General features: G+C 33.6%; 1 protein-coding gene across 1 annotated transcript in view; it reads right to left on the reverse strand.

The window, feature by feature from the left end:
* LOC111058004 (lipase member H-B) overlaps positions 1-22564 on the reverse strand; it is a 54646-nt gene that overhangs the window by 10630 nt on the left and 21452 nt on the right. The window contains exons 2-5 of the mRNA XM_039429378.1: positions 20988-21337; positions 9629-9737; positions 8771-8778; positions 2980-3225 (exon numbers count right to left, since the gene is read on the reverse strand). Coding sequence (XP_039285312.1) covers positions 2980-3225; positions 8771-8778; positions 9629-9737; positions 20988-21051 — 427 coding nt within the window. The 5' untranslated portion in view covers positions 21052-21337. The remainder of the gene's footprint in view (positions 1-2979; positions 3226-8770; positions 8779-9628; positions 9738-20987; positions 21338-22564) is intronic.

Consider the following 22564-nt stretch of genomic DNA (forward strand, 5'->3'; position numbering starts at 1 on the left):
ACTACACAGGTATTCGCAGATGTATGTGGACCGCTACCAAAGTCGAGATTCGGCAATGAATACATTTTCATCATGCATGATGCATTTACCAAATACACGAAATTGTATGCAGTACGAAGATCCACGGCAAAACAACTTTTAAACAAAGTGAAACAGTATATAGATGAAATAGGGAAACCGGAATTTCTTATCACCGATCATGGAAATACTTGTCAGTCACACCTGGATAAGTGAGATGACCCGATTGGACATTAAAAATCGTTTGACATCTGTGTACCACCCTCAGAGCATTTGAGTGAGAGGAGTCTGAAAGATATATGGTGACACAACTTCGAATTCTGTGTCATAAAAAGCATTCCAAGTGGTCAGATAATATAATAAAAGTAGAAGAAGTGATGAACAGTACATATCATGAGAGTATTGGGATGACACCAATGAAGCAATGTTAGGAAAAAAACCAGAACAGCCGCTTGAACAATTAATCGTTTATCCTTGGATGATAGAGAAATGCTATCAGAAAATCAAAGAACAATTAGAATACGAGCAGATTGGAAGAAATGGCTGAAAGAAGGAAAAGGAGACATGACAAGGATATAAAATCTCCTATTCAATATAAGGTAGGAGATTTAGTTCTTATTAAGAAGAATATCCACTCAAATAAGGAGGACAAAATAATTTCGAAACTGTGTCTAAAATATGAAGGACCGTATCAAGTTTCAAAGAAGAAGAGCGACAACTGCTACGTAATTAACTCTATGGACGATAAACTAGTTGGTGTGTACAATATAGAGAGAATGAAGGCATATAAAAAGGCGACAGGAGAACGTGTAGACTAGCATTTAGTGAAGCTCACGATAAGGGTGGATTGAGTAGCCCTTAGAAGGAGTAAACTAAATATAATATAGTCTATGAAGAGATTGTAAATAGATAGGGAATGGAGATGAATGGAGCAGCTGACTAAGTTGACATCATCAGCTTACGAGAGTCACTAGGGTAACGGCCAGTCAGAATTCAACGTAACATGCAGCATCCAATGATCCGGTTGTACAGCGATGGAGAACTACAGCGATCTTCAAACTTCTATATAAAATTACTTATGTTTTTTTGTGAAATAATTTCATTACTCCAGTGTAGGTCTATACTGTATAGTTTATTGATTTCTTTCGTAACTCATGAGTTTCTTTCAGTATTTACTATTAATAAATTAATAAAATGTTCTTTGAGTAGGTACTCAGTAGTCTACTCTACAACAGTTCTAAATTAAACAAGTAGATTATACAGTATACCATAGTGTGATGTCTACGTTATTATTACAGTATTTGATTAACATTGGTGTTGCTATCCTTGTCCATCATTTGCCAGAGCAGATGACGCTACAGTTTTCTAGCTCCGCAACTTTGCCAGTTTATCCTTTTTCAACAATATAGAAATATAATTTATCAAAAAAAATATTTTCAACGATATAAAAATATAATTTATCAAAAAAAATATTCAATCTCATTTATGAAGATAAATTTTTTAATATCATCAAAAAATATAGATTCTCAACGGATAAGATGTAATTGGTCATTATAAACATGAATCAACCGTTGATATTAATCGCAAGTTTAGGCAAGTAGCCTAAAAGATATACCGGTATCAGAAAGCAGTGATAAGGCAGAGAATCGCCAACTCTCTTTTCCCATCTCTCTCCACTGCCTCTAATTAGCGTGGACTTCACAATAATAAGTTTCTTAATTCTTCAAATTCAAATATATTTCACTCTCATAAATACATATACAGGAAATTCTTGATTCTATAGTGAGGTTCACGTTATAATGGAAGCATTTGACCAACATTGGTGTTGCTACCCTTGTCTATCATTTGGCAAAGCAGATAGCGCTATCCTTTTTTAGCTCCGCTAAGCTGCCATATCGATTTCTATAAATTTTAATATATAATTAATCAACAAAATATCCAATCTCAATCATGTAATTTATTATTAAAACATATTGAAAAACATTCTTTCAACGAATGAAATATAATTATTTTTAACAAAGAAGAGAACAGTTAATATTACAGATATACTGGAATTAGCTATTAGACAGAGAATCGACAACGCTGTTGTTCTATCTTTTCCACTGCTGACATTATATAACGTGGACCTCACTAAAGCTGAATAACTGATTGTTATCCTAAAGTGAGGTTCATGTTATAATGGCAGTATTTGATTAGCAATTGTATTGCTAAGCATTTTTATCATTCAACAAATCTCTCTCTCACTTTGCTCTGTTGACAGACGTTTTTTAACAATGTATAAATATAATTAATTAACAAAATATTTTATCTTCATCACAAAAATTAATCATGAAATTATTGAAAGATATAATTTCTCACTTCATTAATTTTAATTGATTATTTTAAACGAGAATGAACAGTTAATATTACATCAATAAACCAGTATTAGTTGCCCTCCATAGAAGACATTGACAGGACAGAGGATCGGCAACGTTGTTCTCCTATCTTTCTCCACTGCCATTATAACGTGGACCTCACTATATATAGCACTTCAATTTTTTTAATTTCATTTTATTGCCAATTTATAATATTTAAGACATATTACGAACTCTTTATAATTTGACATATCATTGAAATATAAATAAATAAACTTGAAATACTTTTTGTGTAGTTGAGAAGTAGATATTGTGATAATTATTCTTATTAAATGAAAGAGACTAAGAATTGTCAAAAAAACACAGATTTGTTGATAGTTAGAAAGAGCGGTTTCAGTTATTACACCGTTGTCAATCTCTGATAAACTCTATGATCAATTCATAGTCATCAATCCCTGATTTAAACTTATAAAGTTTCTCAGAGATTGACAATGGTGTAATAACCGAAGCCGGTCTTTCTAAGTAGGTACCGTATCAATAAATCTGTGGTTTTTCGAAAATTTCTTAGTCTTTTTCATTTAAACTTGAAATAAGTTTGAGCACCCACCGATAATCTTGTACATCTTGGTGGTGAGATGGTTGCTGATCATGCCGCAAACGTGCGCGCCCAACGAATGTCCGACGCAGTGCGTGTGATCGGCGCGTGCGCCCATATGTGTCAAATGCGAGTAGAACTGCGCCGCGCACTGCGCGACTAGACGCGTGTTGCTCAACGCCGACAGGTAGCACGGGAAGAACGTCAGTGGCTCCCAGTCGATCGTGAACACGTTGTAGTCGCCTCGGTTCAAGTACGCTGCAACATCAATTACCTCAATCAAATTATTGATAAATTAAGATGGCTTGTGATGCCATCAATATGTATTTTTCATGAGTTTGTTTCATTTTATTTTCTAGTTTATATTTGACCAGTAGTATTCAATGCGAATACCCATTGCTTCAAATGGGCAAAGGAATAGAATAAAACGCTGCCTGCAATGCTAACAATAATACTCTTACTGCGATTTATTATTGAACGAAAATCCAAATTAAATGCTGTAATTCACCCCGAAGACTTCTGCAGCTGCAAATATTGACAACAGGGTAAACAGCTAGATGGAAATTTGATCAGCGCTACTATTCAAAAATTATTTGTCTGCCCGGGAATCGAATCTAGTATCCCGGGCTGACAAATAATTTTTGAATAATAGCGCTCATCGAATTTCCATCTAGCTGTTTGCCCTGTTGTCAATATTTTCAGTTGCAGAAGTTTTCAGGGTGAATTACAGCATTTAATTTGGATTTTCGTTTAATAATAGATATACCAATAATCTTGTAATCTTATGCTCTATAATCTAGTAAATTATTATCAAATTACACATTGATTTTATTTCAATCTGATTCATAAATTGAATAGATTTCAGAAAATCGTCAAAGGACAGAAGTGTATTTTCAGGAAATCAAACAAGTAGTTTTATTTAGTCAATATTATTGATTCCTACCCTTACTTTGGAAAAATCTCACAGAGTAAAAAGTAGTTATGATTTACTAGTCTGCCTATAAATTATATTTTTTAATTTCCACTTGACGAGTTTCTGCAGTTGAAATTCCGTGAAATACCGTTAAATTCTGAAATAGTTTTTTATGGATTTTGACTGAAAATACGGTACTAATAAAAGATAAAGTATCATTAGAATTTTCATCTAGCTGTTCACCCTGTTGTCAATATTTGTCAGAAGTCTTCGGGGTGAATTACAGCATTCAATTTGGATTTCCGTTTAATAATAATTACTAAATATAATGTAACTAATGTAAATAATTATAATCATTTTAATGTAACATGTAGCCTACATTATGTAGAAGAAATAATTATTTCAAAAATGAAAGAGAGGTAGGCCTGAAAAAATTCTCAACTGTTGATTTCAGAAAGCCGTCCATAATTGAGGATAATAAATTGTCCTCACTTAAGGGCCCTCATGAGTTAATAGCTAACTAATTTTCTTAATTTTTATCACTAGACTGCTCTCTGAAATAATCGATTCAATTAGGGTATGGATTAATACAACATTGAATGAAATGGTATGAAATAGAATACTAGAAATAATACAACATTGATGATTTATACAACACTGATGATGATGAGAACTGATAGGTTTTGTATCAATAAAACCGTTCCAGTAAGTAAAGTGAACCATTTCTGTAGAGTTAAATAGACAGCATAACTTTTTGTAGTGTTTTATTATAATACAATGCTACAACTGTCTGACGACAGTGTTCGATTCATTGAAACTGTTCACATCTTCCCAGATTTTTCAAGAATAAATTTATATAAGAGCATTACCACTTGAAGATATAGGATTTAAAAACACAATCTTTTTGAGAACCCCTATTGTATATTGCTCATAATATAGTACCGAATAAGAACTTAATTTTTATTTTTTGGTACCTATATCAATATGTAGGCCTAATATGCTATAATATTTTTGTTATTTCTACGTATGACTATATTTTCAATATCAGCATTGTTAATAACTATTACCATAGAGAAACAATAGCGCAAGTAGATATCCCATGGTATGGGGAATTTATGTCGCAACTTTTACTGTTATCTCAAGCCGATTACTGTCGATTATTGTCAATTTTTATTGTTTTGTTGGGGTGAGAGCGTATGAACGGCACAATTTGAGAGACTACCAGCGTCACACAGCTGAATGGGAAAGAACTACGTGAACTATCGGCTTGGGATAACAGTAAAAGTTGCGACATGAACACCCTATACCATGGGATATCTACTTATCTGCTATCGTTTCTCTATGCTATTACGAATAAATAGATTGAATTGAATTTCATTTAATAATAGTTAGATACACCAGTAATCACATCAAATAATATACAACTTCATCAAAGTAATCAACAGAATATCAACCATCTTAAACACAAACTCTGATTAAATTATAATAGAATATAAATTACTCTATGAACAGAGATTTTGTTAAATTTCAATTAAGGTGAAATAGAAGAAATGTTTTCAGTTCCACATAATTTATCTGAGCTAAAGTAAAGTTCTTCAATTTTCCATCAACTTACATCACGAACTGCTTATTATTGAATTACTTTTTGCTATTAAAAAGAACGACTAGCAGTCAGAAATGAATTAATCACTCACTGTGACAACGAGATCTTTCTGCAGGTCCGCCATCTTCCTGGTTGTACTAGTGTTGTGACTGTTGTAACAGTGAGTGATTAATTAATTTATTCGAAAAAATCTGACTGCTAAACTTAAGTTTCAATGCACTTGGAGTATCATCATCACTACCTATGTTTTTTTGTTAGAGTGACGAAAAAATACCACTAATGATGAAGCCTCAAGTGCATTGAAACTTTAGTTTAGCAGTCAGATTTTTTTTCCAATAGATTATGCTTTCTGCTGTTATCTGTGGTGGAACCTTCCACAATTGGATTTTATTAATAAATCAGTGTGAATCAATTCTATTCACTATTGGAATAATGAATCATGTATTTATAGAAATAATAATAATGATATTTATTCATGCATGTACATTTAAAGGTGCGTACAGATATACGCGCCGCGAACATGAGCAATTCACTTTTAATCAGCTGCTATATCTGTTTTTTTACAGAAACGGTAAGATATACAGATATAAAAAGCTTGGCATCAGCTGATTAAAAGTAAATTGCTCTTGTTCGCGGCGCGTAAATCTGTACGCACCTTCACATTCAATGTTTCGCAGTTACAATAAAAAATCATACAATTTGTCAGGTGATAAAATGTCAGTGAATATTTTTGAAGTCAAACATAAAGATGACATCATTTTAATTATTCTAATTTCACTCGGTTCATTTCAAAGTTTTTTTCACACTGTATACGAAAAACTCCATCAAACAGTGAAAACATCTCTCTTGTAGCCAATTCTTCAGTAGTTTCTTGAATGTTCTGCTATTTGAAGTGTCGAGAATTTTCACTTAACGGCTAATTAATAATCTAATATCTTAAGTACGGTAGGCCTACATACAGTATTGGTTACTGCATTATCATGTTCATACAATAATAGAGGGAGATTATTTGTGCTCGATATAGGCAAAGTTGAATGCTTCAACATTAATGAATTTATTGAAGATATATGACCCATATATTTGAAATATTTTGTTTTGTTCAATCTGTAGCTCTCATTTTTTCTAAAATAAATGACTATCCATATTGTAATTATAAATACACATTGTACATACATATTGTACACATATTCCACTGTAGAAACCAACTGCTCATTCACCTATAAACAAAAACTTAAAAAAAACATAATCTTTGCTTTAATATGTTCTATAAATTGTAAATTTGAAAAAAATCTTTTGTAAATATTTATATTTGTTATGCCAAAATTTAGAAAACATAATTTGAAAAAATATTAATGGACTCATATGAAAAGTGGGATTATTTATAAAATAACATCATAGTATCCTTTTTTGAAAAATTTAAATATAAAATAGCAGATTAAAGCTGGGTTTACACAAAAGTTATTAACAAAATGTCGAAAACTTAATCCTTATAGATTCTATTTGATTGAACGGAACTTGACAAACACATATGTTCATCATGTGTATGATAAGTTATGTTCAATCTAATAGAATCTATAAGGATTAAGTTATTAACATTTTGTTAATAACTTTGGTGTATACGCAGCTTAAGAACATAACAATACAAAATATCTGTTATTCTATATTAAAAACTTTTAAAAAAGAGGGTACCTACTATGATGTTATTTAATAAATGAAAAATAAATAGCCCTGAATACATACCGTACATTTTAAGACAAAAAGTGGGATATATTTTAGGCTGAATTCCACAAATAAGTTTTCTTATTTAAGAAAACGAACCTCATTATCTGTAATGGTTAGGCTACTGAGTCTGAGTCTCAAATGTATATTAAAAACAATAGTACTTTTATTATTGATACTGTCGTTCCATGATTGGCAAGCTTGGATAGGATATCTATCATTATTTGGTAGTATTGTAGAGTGTGTGTGTATTTTAGAAAAGATGAAAAATCACCAAGTTCAGTTGCAGACCTATAGTTTTTTAGCTGAGAAATAAATTATGGATTCAGGAATATGAATAATTGTTTGTGATCCTGTTTCATGAAATAGTAGCCTAATTATACCTGTTCACAATATTATTCACAAACTAATGCATATTAGCGTTTTATTCATGTACCGGTTATCTCATTTTTTCACACAATTCCAGCTATATAAAACAACTATAAAAAGTCTACTATAAAAGTTGAGCAGGGAATCTCTTTGGTACACAAAATGCAGTAGGCCCACGCAGTCGAAGATTATCTGGACCGTCTAATCGCAGGTCAGGTCATGTCAAGTCCACAGTAATGTGAGAAATCCTGTTTGGTTAGTCCAGCTATACACACTCGAGGTGAAATACAGAGACTATAGAATTGAACTGACTGTAAGGTGAAATTCATTCTCCTGGACTCTATTGGAGACATTTCTTCAAACAGTTTAATGTTTGTTGAGTAGTCTAGACAAAGTACAGACGTTTCTACCCAATAATAGTTTACTTATGAAGACTTAAATAATGTAAACTTGCAGCACAGCCATTATTTAAAATATTATTATTGCTACAGTTCATATTTAGTGCCGAATATTACATTGATAATTATTATTGTTGTGCAATAAGTTACAATCAATGTCTATTTGTAGGTAATTGTATATTGCATACTCTAATGATTGTATTGTAGAAGTATTTGTATGTGATTTTTGGCAATAAAATTCAATTCAATCTTAAAATCGTATATTTCCACTATAGAATATTATTTCTATCATGCTACATCACTACATTATTGATTCAGGAATATGAATAATTGTTTGTGATCCTGTTTCATGAAATAGTAGCCTAATTATACCTGTTCACAATATTATTCACAAACTAATGCATATTAGCGTTTTAATAAAATTAGTAGAATAGCTTTGTTTTCTTATTATTAGCGTTTTATTCATGTACCGTTTATCTCATTTTTTCACACAATTCCAGCTATATAAAACAACTATAAAAAGTCTACTATAAAAGTTGAGCAGGGAATCTCTTTGGTACACAAAATGCAGTAGGCCCACGCAGTCGAAGATTATCTGGACCGTCTAATCGCAGGTCAGGTCATGTCAAGTCCACAGTAATGTGAGAAATCCTGTTTGGTTAGTCCAGCTATACACACTCGAGGTGAAATACAGAGACTATAGAATTGAACTGACTGTAAGGTGAAATTCATTCTCCTGGACTCTATTGGAGACATTTCTTCAAACAGTTTAATGTTTGTTGAGTAGTCTAGACAAAGTACAGACGTTTCTACCCAATAATAGTTTACTTATGAAGACTTAAATAATGTAAACTTGCAGCACAGCCATTATTTAAAATATTATTATTGCTACAGTTCATATTTAGTGCCGAATATTACATTGATAATTATTATTGTTGTGCAATAAGTTACAATCAATGTCTATTTGTAGGTAATTGTATATTGCATACTCTAATGATTGTATTGTAGAAGTATTTGTATGTGATTTTTGGCAATAAAATTCAATTCAATCTTAAAATCGTATATTTCCACTATAGAATATTATTTCTATCATGCTACATCACTACATTATTGCCACATTGCTGAACATATGATATATTATTGTAAATAATGACTCCTTTTGTGAATTTGAATAAAAATCATTTTAAGACAGAACTGATGAAGTCTCAAATCAATACAAAAGGATCTATATCACTGTTTATACAATAAAGTGTCTTTGTTTTGTATCTGCTTGCTTCGTCTATTTTTTGTATTCCTCTTAATTTTTATGCTAAATTTCCATTCCTATTTCTATATGTATTAATTATACTCCAATTTTAGAATATATAGGTAACATAATAGTAACACCACATATTTATGATTTTTAAACAGATAATGGGTTATAACATGACTTGAAAATGGTAAAACGACTAGCAGTCAGATAAGAATCTGAATACTAGTCGTTTTTTCTAATAGCAGAATGTGATTTACAATAAGCAGTTCGTGATGGAAAACAACATATTGGAGAGTTAGAAATGGAATCAAACTAGGAAAGTATCTCTTGAAAGAACAAAGATAACATCCAATTTTTGTCTTAAAACTTTTGACAAATAAAATTTTACTTGAATTGTCATAACTCACCTATTGTAGAAATAAATGTTGACGTCGGCATCTGGACACGTTCTGCCTCTCTTTATTTTACATCTCCAATAATTTATATCTAACGCGTTCAGAAAAAGCCCTATGCTACCTGTAACAAAAAATAAAAATTTGATTAGAAGTCTGTTATTTGAAAAACAAATTGCATTATTATATGGAGACAAACCAGTTAACAATATATACTAATAGTCAATTAAATAAACTAGGTACTAGTAAAATATATTGAATTTGTGTTGAATATTGACATATTTGAACATTTCTGTGATATAGGCAGCACTGTGTTGCAAACAGTGGTCAGAAACATAAGGGTAGAAAGGTAAACCAAGATCCTGAAAGGTATAGGCTATTATTGGATAGGCCTAGACATTTTTTTTCAAACCAAGCACCACTGATCTCACAGGTCTTTGCCTGTGCAAGCGCTCAGTACATTAATAAATTCTATATAAAAGATCTCGTGGCTAGTTTTTTTTTTTTAGCCACGCCAATTATTTAACAAAGAATTATTTATTCATTTTCTTGTAACACTGTTGTTAATTAGTGACGAAATTTGATTTGATTTAAATTATATTTGGTTCATTTTGACAATGAAGACATAATAGCCTATATTGAACATTAATTGATCAATGATAAGATGAGTGATGTATACTCCATTATAGGCTATTTCACTAAATTTTAATCATATTATAACTCTAATTATTATGGAAAATTTCTAGTACTCTCTATTATATTTTTCGTTTCACCCTACCCTATTTTGGAGCACTTGATGTCATTTCCAAGTGTCAAAACGAAATTATTATTTCTCAATAAACTTGAAAACGGCTTTAGTGCTCAAAACTAGTTGTATTTTTATAATAAAGGTGATAGTAATTATTTCATAATAATTAAGCATTCAAGTTGCCTCATTTAAATACTTTATTACAGGTAACTCCAATGTACATTTCATTGTCTTTTTCTTTAGGGCTTCTTTTAATATAAATAAAAATATAAATCTCAGTACCCTTTTGAATTATTTTGTCACAACATTTTTCGGACATTAATGCCATTTTCAAGTCTTTATAAATGACTTGGAAACGGCATTAATGTCCGAAACATGTTGTGATAAAATAATTTAGAAGGGTACTATACAGAGATTTATATTTTTATTTATTTATTTCCCATGTATGCTATTTGAGTAGCATAGATATGACTTATATATATATATATATATATATATATATATATATATATATATAATATATATATATATATATATATTACATAGAAGTGTAAAAATAACTCCATCTTAAATAATATTTTGTGATTAATAATGAGTTTCATATTTAAGTTTTATAATGAGATTTCAGAATTTGAAACCTTTATACTTTTGGTACAGAGTATTAAAGATGTAGTGACATTCAATCATCATTGCAATAAATTGTATTTTCAGAATGTAAAGTCCAAACTCTGAGCTTAAATTGAAGAACTGGATTCAATTTTATGTAATGAGAATAAAATTGTCAATAATGGAGACTTTTCACTTCGACCTCGACCTTCTATGGAATTAGATGCACAAATAGGTGCATGTAAAGTCTAAACTCTGAAGTCTAAACTCTGAACTTTAAAGAATGTAAAGTCTAAACTCTGAGCTCAAATTGAAAAACTGGATTCAATTTGATGTAGGTAGGTAATAAGAATAAAATTCTCAATAATGGATACTTTTTACTTTGACCTTGACCCGTATGAAATTAGATGCAAAATAGGTGCATATAGTATGCATAGAGCTGCAAAAATAGATGCAATGAAGAGGTACAGTCTCATGCAACACCAAATAGGAAGAAAGGAAGAAAGAAAGAGCGAAAGAAAGGAGAGAATAATTCCCACGATTTCTAGACAGGATAACACGAGCAAGGCTAAACTTTTAACAGGAAAGAAACGGCGTTTTTGGAGTCATGAGATCCTCTTCTAAGCTCCACTCTTCCATTGTTTCAATCCGCCGTTCTTTTTATTGGCTAATGAGACTGAGATTCCATTTTTACAGCAAAACGTTTGCATTTAGAAAGGAGATTTCTGGTATAGAGCTCGTTGGAAGCTGATGGGTGACTGCTTTGCCATTTTTTTCTCTTTCTTCAATTGCTCGACACGTCGTTTGAAAGTATTGAAGGTAATTGGGTCATCCACTCAACCGCTTATTTTTGGTTATGACTGGGATTTTATCTCGAAGATCATCTTCTATCATTGATTGAAGGCTTACTATCTAACTGGGTTTTGGTGAAATGTCAGGGATTCCAAAATCTTTGATCAAGAAAGTTACTTCTAATTTACAGCTAATTCAACCACCAGCTAGGGTGATGTCCAAAAAAATGCTCCTTTTAACTATCAATGAAATGATCCATGGCATCACCTTCAGTGTTAAATGAGATTTGTAGCAATTGAACGGGTATACTTGTGGATCAATATATGAACGATTAACTTATGAAATTATCACCAAGATAAGAACAACTTTGTTGTTTGGCAAAATAATGTACTATCCTTGGAATTCTTTACTGAATTCAATATAATATAGTACAGTCTACAAAAATGAAAAGTATCGATACTATACTCCATTGCTTATTAACTCTTTTTATCTAAATTGAGAATATTACAATATTAGTACGAATAATACACTATCATAATACGAATAACTGTGTATCAACAAATACTATCCTCATAATATTAATTGTTTAAGATCTGACCTATATACATTTCAATATTTTAATTTTATTCTTTGGATGATGCCCTTATGAGCTTCAGGCTTGTGTGTAGGTAATATAACCTAAAAGATGATGATGAGAGATAAGTGGACCTACAATTTTAGGTGGGTTCCCAATCACCGGGAAGCGATTCCAGTGTAACATAGTAAAATAATATAATATACTAGCATTTATTATAACTTGTAGGATAGTACAAATACAAATATTAGTTTAGCTAGTTGCTGATTTTTAGCTGTCCATTATAGAGAAACACGCTTTGGTGAACCAATCAGAGCGATTGATAATTGACTATCGATAATTACCAATTATTGGCTTCTGGACAGCTAAAGCGTGCATTGTTAAGACAGTTCTTGAAACCTGTTATGAGTACTGTACGGCCCTCGATATTCTTCTCCAATAGTAATAGATCGAAGAAGACAATAGATAAACGTTCATTGAATATGACGTGCAGGATATATAGTCTATTATAATCGAATATTTTTTATATTATTTTTCATTTCATGCAAATTTCATCTATTGTTGACCCACAAAGGGAAATTTGTGCCAAAGCGGCGAATAGTGTAGCAGGAAAATGAAGGTCATACTTTTTGAAATTTCTACTAGAAGAGAATATGAATATCACAGAATGTGATTTATGAGTGAATTCAATCAGAGAGAACCATTTGGAAAGTTTGCAGAATAGATATACTCATATATTATCATGGTTGTTAAAAATGACCAGGGAGTGGAACAGCGTTAATAAGTGTCTACGAACTCGTCCCACCAAAACTCTCTATTATTAATATTATTCGTTCCTTTTTCTTGCTCCATGAACTCTGAAACTTGCTAGCCTGACCGTGACTTTGAACGATGTGGGCGTAATATCTATGCGTTCAAAATTTACTAATAGAAGACCGTATCAGATTGAAAAGTCTTTCACTGGACCAGAGAAGTTTTGGCATTAATTTCAATAATTGAATGGAAATGACGACTTGGAACAGTCACAAAACACCGATTTTGTAAAATATTGTGAGGATGTGAGGAACTAGTATCGGTTGTTACACCATTATTAATCTCGACCACGCATAATAACCAAAACTAGTTCCTCAAAATGTTTGAATAAATCAGAGGTTGTAACAATATTCAAAGTAGTTTTCATTCAATATAGAATATTCTTTATTCATTTACACAATAAGTACAACATCAAAATTATAGGGAAAGAAAAAATCTTATAGATGAAACAGTTAAAAGTAAAAAATAATATATTTTCCTGAACATCACCTACATAACAACACTGAGAATTCCAGTACCTGTGAAATTCATCAACACTAATAAACACCTGTGTTAGAGAGCAAATTTAAATCTGTACATCATTAAATCTGCATAGAGTTAAATAAAAGTGGTGGGTTTTGGAGATACATTCTTATTCAAAGTGGTTGAATTAAGAGTAGCTACTAAGTTGATGCTTTTTAGTCGAAGTTCAAACGATTGTCGAGACGATAATATACGAGAATATTACTAGAAAATATAATCCGCACCAGAAATCGTTCATCATCTTCCAACGGTCCATACAAATTTCACAAAAAAGTTAATGAACTTTTTCATCTTTTCTCGTATTATATAAGGCAAATGAAGAATGGTTACGTGAATTAGATTTTGCCCTGAATGATTTTTCGCATATCTGAGCCCTGGTTTCCATACGAGTCATGGCCTCCATTGCTCGAGGAAAGGCGAACAGTAGAACGAAGGACATGAGCAGGAGTGTGCGTGCGTATGAGAAAAACTCGTTTTCCGCATTTTCCGCATCCGGTGGGAGTGAGAGAGAAGGAGTGAGACAAGAGAGAAGTATGGACTAGTGCCCCTTTCTCTTTCTTGGCAAAAACGTCCCATCAAACAATGTCAGTCTCTGTCAATCGTTCGTTCTTTTTCTTTCATGTCATCAGCTTTTCACCTCAACATTTCTCCTTTCGGGTCAATCAATCAAATCTGATCTTTGATAATATTTGAGGCCAACTGAATAAACTTCAACTTTGAAATTAGCTGAGATAGCCTTCAAACTAGATTGATGTGATATTGAAAGTTAGGATAGTGTTATACTAGTTCAATGTATATGATCTATGAGGCCTACTAGGCCTAGATGAACTCCGGTATCATCTGCCTCCCTTCTTTCTCTCATTAGTTGTTGCTAAATGTGAGAAAACATAGAAAAAAACGCTAGGGAACGCTGGGAAAACGCAGTAAAACCGCCTATCATGGGCGTATCTTTGGCGTAATTGTGAGTCCTCTTAAGAATAAAGATCCTTGCTGAGCTTGTGTACGAAATTCAAACATCATCTGCCAATAAGTTCTTGAGAAGGCCTAATAACGCTTTAAAACCGCCGATCTTGGGCGTGAGGGCGTCTTAATTTTAGGCGGAGCTTAACTTTCAATACATTTTTATACCTCAGCTGAGCCTGTGTACCAAATTTGAACATTTTCTGCCAATAATTTCGTGACAAAAGCTGAGAAAACGCAGGAAAAAACGCAGATTTTGGGCGTATCTTTGGAGTTTTTTCAAATAATAATAATAATAATAATTTCTCTGATTGCCAATGAATTGCAACCAGAGGAGTTTATTGACAAAACATATACTCAATTATTATATTATACATACAAAAGTTGCTAATACTAAACTCAGTTCTAATAAATGATACCCCACTATAATAATATGTGTCGAAAGGATAGAATTTCAAATTTCAAAATTTATTGGATAAAAAGGTGTTGAAAGGTTCGAAATTAATGAATTATAACGTTTCCATTTCATTCAATGCTACTCTTTACGGTACTTGTTTCAGGTTGACTCTGACATCTGGGTCTCTGGTACATATCGCAAAAAAAAACACTGAACACAAGCTCCCATGTCAATACCGGGATGAAATTCGCACGCTACATATATGAGCTGTACATATACGTGAGCAAAACACATATATGAACAATAATCTCCTACCAGCTTTCTACTCTTCACTATACACCGAACAATGTGCGCGAATTTTTTGCGCACCATTCGTTGGAGAATATTTTGGCAATGACTCCGAAGCGAGTTCCATTGCGTGCGTTCTTATTTTCGAGCTTTTGACAGGAGAAAGCTGAGGTCGCATTCGAATTCAAGTTGGATAAGATTAGTGTAGAGGGATGTTGGTTCTTCTTCTTCTTCTTCTTCTTCTTCTTCTTTTTCTTCTATCTGTTAGCTTCCGATTATCGACGGATTTTTAATTGAAATCATTCGAAACCACAAACGTATCTGTTGCTTCCTTTGTCGGTATACACTTATAGAGACAGATTTACTTTAAACTGTCATAATTGGTTAAGAATGGGAAGCATCGATGTTATTTATAAGTAATGCTGACACATTATAGTGAATCTCAATAATATATCAGAAAAGGAACTGATTTCACTCTCTATCGAGCCGAAAGAATTGGCCCGCTTCCTTCAACACACTCACCAAGACTTCTATATGATTATTCTCTTTGGTTTGAGATAAAAAATTACCTGAACCGGTAACCGGTTCTGTTATTGGTGCGATGATGTTGGAAACCAATAAACGTGAAATAGTACTCCACTGTGGCGTCTTGTACGGTATTCAATGTACAGAAGCTCTCTGATTACCTTCACCTATTTATCTTTACATATTACCTATTTACTCTTACTTATAAATAAATAAATTTATTTCCTTTAAAAAAATACAAACAAGCAGCAAATAAAACATAAAAATTACAAAATATCTAAAACACAATACAATAGGTCTATAAAAAATATGGAATTTAATTCTATTGTAAATTAACCTACTCAACTATGGGAAACCCATGTACTAGAGTAAAAATAGATTAAACAACCTATAGCTATTCTATGTTATTACCTTTGTTACATACAGAGTAAAAACGCTATTTTTATCCATTTTTTCTATTGCGGATGATGCCCACATGAGCTTTTTACTTGTGCGTGGAAAACGGGAAGTGGAAAGGTGAGTTAAGAATTAAGTTTGTTTTTCGGTAACTCTTCAAAATTATATTTTTAATATGTGAATATTTCCTTTTTTAGTCATAATAATTTGAAATATTTCTTTCATGTTTAGTTTTGAAGCATCTAAATTTGAGAATCTACTTTGTGAAAATACTTGAGGACTGAAATTTTTGTGAATTGAAGAACAAGACGTAGCCTATTTCTAAGTATGTGTTACCTAAATTTGGGAGAGAAATAGCACAATGTTACCTTATTTTTCCTCTCTCTATCATTTTGATAATTTACTTATTGTTTAAATGAGTTATGAGATGATCAAACGTTCATGCCTATTCGATGGGATTCAGCGGGACTCGAACCCTCGGCCAGATATCTTTTGCACACTAAGTGCCGTTTGCACTGTCACAATTTAAACTAAATTTCATTTTAAACTGGATTGAATCCGTATCAAGTCTCGTTTGTTATAACGTGTTTCATTTTGAGTTTAAGCCACCAGCTGATTCAATTTCGATTAAGTTTTGATTGTGGAAACGGCCCTCAAGGTTGCAACGTCTTAGTCAACTCGGCTATGTAGCCGGCAAATAATAATACGCTGGAATATTGGTAGGCTATACGATAAAGAGGATTAATATATATGGATCACTATCAGAATGGATGGAAACACTCAAATAAAGATGTGGATGATATATAGTGTAAAGATGAATGTTCTATGATGAAGCTTATATCTATCTCATCCCTCTGAACTCCAAAATCTAATTAGCAGCTAGGAAATATGATGAGAATGAATAGTTGAGACAAAATCATTGTTATGAGAATGGAGTCAATCATTTTAAGATCATTCTTATTATTCTTGGATAATTCAAATCATGTCATATCTTATAAGGATATGAGAACGATAAATATTGCTGCCAATTTCTTGACAAACCTTATAAACAATATTTTCTAAGTTGGAGTCTGAAAACATAATTTTCCTGCCGAATATTATCTGATTTAAGCTTGGACTTTGGCTCATAAGCCCACCGAGATTATCTTTTAGACCCGGGTTAAACCGTCGGTTGTATCATAAGCCCAACTTTTTAACTTTTTAATTTCACTGCGTTAATTATTGTCTTTTATGCCTCGGCTTAGTCAGACCCGAGCTCATAAAGCCGATTTTCAGACCGCAGTGAAAAAACCGATAATTAATCCTGGACTAGAGATAACCCGGAGCTCATAAACCGACCCTAAAATAGTATCTACATCCACGATCCACGATAGATACAATCTCGATTCATAAGACTGCACATTCCTTGACAAACTTTGAATTTGCTCCCATTTTTGTGATAACATCATTTGATAAGATAATGCATTTCTAATCGACTGAAAAAATTATCCATTTGTTTGAACAAGTTGAACCAATGTACCTAGAATACCTATCTTGGGTTGAACCATCTTGATTTTCTAATAAGGGGATTTGATTCTCATATAGACTTCTCCAAATAATTGAAAATTGAAACAGGAAAGATTGATTATCAGTACAAAGGATGGGTTAGTCCTCAATTTACAAAGAAATCTCGCTTACCTCTATTTATCTAAATAGATCTTCGACTGTTCACAACCAAAAAAGAAGTCCCTGTATGATATCAACATTGAATCTATTATCTCACAGATCACAGACCCTTTTAAAAAAATTATAAAATATATTGGAAAAGAGGTTTTTTTGCAATCCAGTCTAAGAAACTAATGAGCGATTTTTTCTAACATAATAAAGGTTTAAATTAATAATATAGGTATTTCTCACCAGGACTGCTACATCTAGCATCCAACTTGAAATTGATAAATTGAAACGGTCAAAAAATGGATTGAGAACATAGTTTGCGCCCGCGTTTCAACCGGTCAAAGTAACAGTCGTTTTTTTGGATGGTTAATTCCTATGAAACAGAACGTGAACAATTATTAGAAATTAGCATGTTAATAGGAGCTCTCCCACTACACAGCTGCATAGAATAGCCGAATAAATGGATTAGACTAATATTAATGGCAAGAGAGTGAAAAAAGCATGACGAAAATACACTTTCCCGGTCGCTATACGCATGCGCCGTTCACAATAGATCCCAATCACGTGATTATCTCCAGTCTCGCAGGATTTGACTCTCCTGCTATGCGTCAAATCAAACGGGATCCTTGGTCTTTGGAGCATGTGAAACCTGGTTTATCTTGCTATGCTTACAGAGAATGTGATATCTAGAGTTATTATTTTATCTTCTACACTTGGCCCCGGTTGCACAAAAGCCTGTTAAACTTTAGTCGTGATTGAATGCCGAAATAACCAATCAGAGAAGCCTTCTCTTCGAGAATGCCCTCTCTGATTGGTTCTCGCGGCAATTTTATTCACGATTGAAATTCAACTGACTTTTGTGCAACTGGGCCCTAGTCTTCTACAGCTACACCCCACATCGGGGTCTTATTCTGATATTCGGGATCTTATTCGGGTTCTGATAGACTCCCAAAGCGGGTTTGGCTGAGCACGTTCTTAAAACTCGTTCACAGATACGGCCCTTGATATTCCAAGTTAATTCATTAATCAAAATTTTCTAAATAACTCAAATTGATCACTAAAAATATAAATAAATGAAAAATAATTCTAAAATGAATTGGTTGATTGGATGAGAGCTAGCAATATTGATAATTCCAGTTGAAGTTGAATTCCAGTTCTAGCTATTGCCAAAATTCAATTGAATAAAGCAGGGGTACCCACTATGCCGTCACCGTCAGGCGCCGTCCGGAACCGGCCATCACCGTTGCGTACCGGCAACATGGCTTTGCATTGTTTAAAACGAACGGCAACCCACTATACCCGTCCGTCACCGGCTACGACCGTGTCCGTCAGTCACCGTCGGCCACCATTGCTGTTTGGGGCAATCTTGCCGGATAGCCATTTTTTATCATTCTTCCAGTCGACATTCAACTATCAAAGAAGTCACATCGCCAGTGTTTTGTTGTAGTGCGCCTTTGTTCTGTGAGCGATGAGTACGGACGAAATGTTGATAGAGGCTATTAGGGAGTATCCCTTCCTGTATAATACTAGTGATAATAGTTATCACGACAACAGGAAGAAAGATAATGCTTGGCAGGAAATCTCAGAAAAGTTTGATACCATGTCAGGTAAGTTATTTACAAATATTATTCTGTAAGCGAAATTATGAAATCAAAGTTTTGGCCGTTTGACAAATCACACGATGATGGGAAAGGGCTCAAATTAAAGGTCTTGATCCCAGGGACTCGGGAAAAGTTAGCAGTTACTTACTCCAGTGTTAAGGCCAGCCGCTCCTCAGGACCAATGACCTCACGGAAGTTACTGTGTTTCACTGGGAATTTCAGTAGCTCGAGCAATTCGTAGAACTTCTTTGGAGTCATGCGGAAATATAAAAAGAACTTAGCATCGTCTTTTTTCAAGTCGTCAAACAAATGATGAAATTCACCATATTCGTTTCTTCTTCTGAAGATTTCGTGGATATGCTTCCTCCGTTTCTGTATCTCTTCTTCTTCAGCACATGCTGCGACTATTACTAGCAATTTCTCGTCTGATGAACTCTCCATTGCAACTGATGCTTTTCTTCTGGTTAGCTCCGGTTTCTGATGGAGCTAACCAAACGGGCAAGTGGGTTATCACCGTAAAAATTACGGTGAAGGCGGCGACTGACGGTGACGGTCGGTGCTGGACGGTGCCTGACGGTGACGGCATAGTGGGTTCCCTGCTTAATAAAGAATGCTTCCGTAGTTCAAGTCTCCGTAAAGTTCTTAAGCAAATGCTAGGTCCGTCAACTGATAAGATTATACAGCTGACTCAAATCATCTTATTAGAAGTTTGCTAGCTCTATTCAATGAGGACCTCCTATATACTACCGGACCTGAATATTGATTGGTAAACTAATCAATTGAAGTAAAATAAATGGGTCAATTGAATAAACAAGGTAATCAATGTTAATGAATCCAATCAATTGAGGTAAAATAAATGGGTCGATTGAATCAGGACTTCCTATATACCGGACCTGCGCCTCCAAAAAAAAAATGGCCGCCCTATGTGGTGGTCTTATAGAAATTCCTAATGAGAAAAATCACTAATCAGCTGTTAGAGAGCGTCTCAGTTTGTCGAAATCTCAGTTCGTCTAGTTCCCCTTTAAAATATCAATGCCAGCCACCATATACGGCGGCCATTTTTTTTTTTTTTTTTTTTTTTTGCAGGCGCAGGTCCGGTATATAGGAAGTCTTGATTCAATCAACCCATTTATTTTACTTCAATTGATTGGATTTATTAACATTGATTACCTTGTTTATTCAACCGACCTATTTATTTTACTTCAATTGATTAGTTTACCAATCAATATTAGACTACCTATATTGGGCCTACATTATTATCCATCAGTTTACCTATTTATTCAATCGACCCATCTATTTTATTTCAATTGACTGGATTTATAACCATCGATTACCTTGTTTATTCAATTGACCCATTTATTTTACTTCAATTGATTAGTTTACCAATCAATATTAACTATAGTAGGCCTACCTATATATTATTATCTATCAGTTTACCTATTATTTTAACTATTTATCAAATCGACACATTTATTTTACTTCAATATTGATTCACTTACCTTGTACGAAGAGCAGAATCAAAACTAGGGAGAGGGGATTGCCAAACGAGACTGGCCATGGCATCTTTTAGTCGTCGACAACAGCTGATTGTCAGCTGGTTGTCAACAGCTGTTTGTCAGCTGATTGTCAGCTGCTGCAGCTGATACAGCGGGTGAATTCAGCTGCTCGTCCCAGGTGTTGGCTGCAGCTGGCATCAGGTGACTTGCAGCGCCGATGCATCACTCGGCTGGCCTCGAAGCCGTTCTGCCTCGTGATTGGTGCTTCAGACAGAATGCTGCATTGCCTCACACCGGATTGCTACAGTGCTCCTCATTGGTCGGTGGTCTGAGTAGATCTTCGAGTGTTGAATCTGAAATTCAAAATAAAAATCATGAATGTTTATAATATTTTGATCGCCATTATCTATTGAGACACTGCTTAATCATGATGAGTTTTCTCATCCCTATTTCATTTATTAAGTGTCATTTCCATATAAAATGATTCTGTCAAAATGAATTTATCTACTATTCTTAATGGTAATATAAAACTTTAGCTCATCCTCTCCTCATGGGTTATGGCTTATGGCCAGGTTCCCAGAAGTTGAGGCCAGAGAGAATGGAACTATATTATGTTACAGCTTCTTAGGGAATAGACAAGAAATAGCTCGATATTCTATTCTCTCTGATTGAGGCATAAGTAAATTATGTGCTGAGTTATATATTGAGGCTTCTGTATTCTGCACATGTACCTAGTATCACATTTTTAAATATTTATTACACTATTTATATATTACCAGACTTGAAGACAGTAGTTTACCACGAAGCTCACAAAGCCTCTTACCAATTATTTTGTCTTGGGGGTAACAGAGCATGACTCAAGAATTTCTTTTGATTAGGAAAATCGAAACTATACTACATTTTTAAATCATTTATTGCGGATGATCCCCACATGAGCCTGCAAGAGCCTTTTGCTAATGGGAAGTGCGTTGGTGAGTTTATGAGATGATCAAACATCCATGTCATCGGCGGGATTCGAACCCACGATCTAGACGGTGCTAGCAGAACGGAGTTTGTAACGCTCTTTACCACTAGACAACCCGGCCGACAAAATTAAAAGTTCAAGTTTAAAGAAATTGTAACAAGATAATGTAGCTTAATTGAATGATATTCAACTCAATAGTAGAAATTGGCTAGTTTATGTTTGAATAGACTGGAAATAAGTTGTTGAGTGTAGGCCTACGTGAACGGGTATCGTTTATGGAAGATTCGAAAGTCATCTGTCAAATTCATAATCATCATCATCTTCTTACAAGGATTAGGCTCTATTGGCCTGTACCGGCATCCATTTCTTCCTTGGTCTTCCTATGCCTTGCTTTCCTTCGGGTTTGTACTCCCATGCTAATATTGGCAGCCTATTGGATGGCATTCTGAATAAATGAGTAGACCAATTTTCCTGATATTTCTTCAGAATATCCAATAGCGGTTCTACATTCAATTCAGTTCTTATGTTGTCATTCCTTACCGTTAATAACATACGGTAGCGAGGCATGGGTTTTGAACAGACAAACTGAATCTCGTATACAAGTTGCTGGAATGAG

Source organism: Nilaparvata lugens, chromosome 5 (genome assembly GCF_014356525.2).
Source record: "Nilaparvata lugens isolate BPH chromosome 5, ASM1435652v1, whole genome shotgun sequence".
Lineage (NCBI taxonomy): Eukaryota > Metazoa > Arthropoda > Insecta > Hemiptera > Delphacidae > Nilaparvata > Nilaparvata lugens.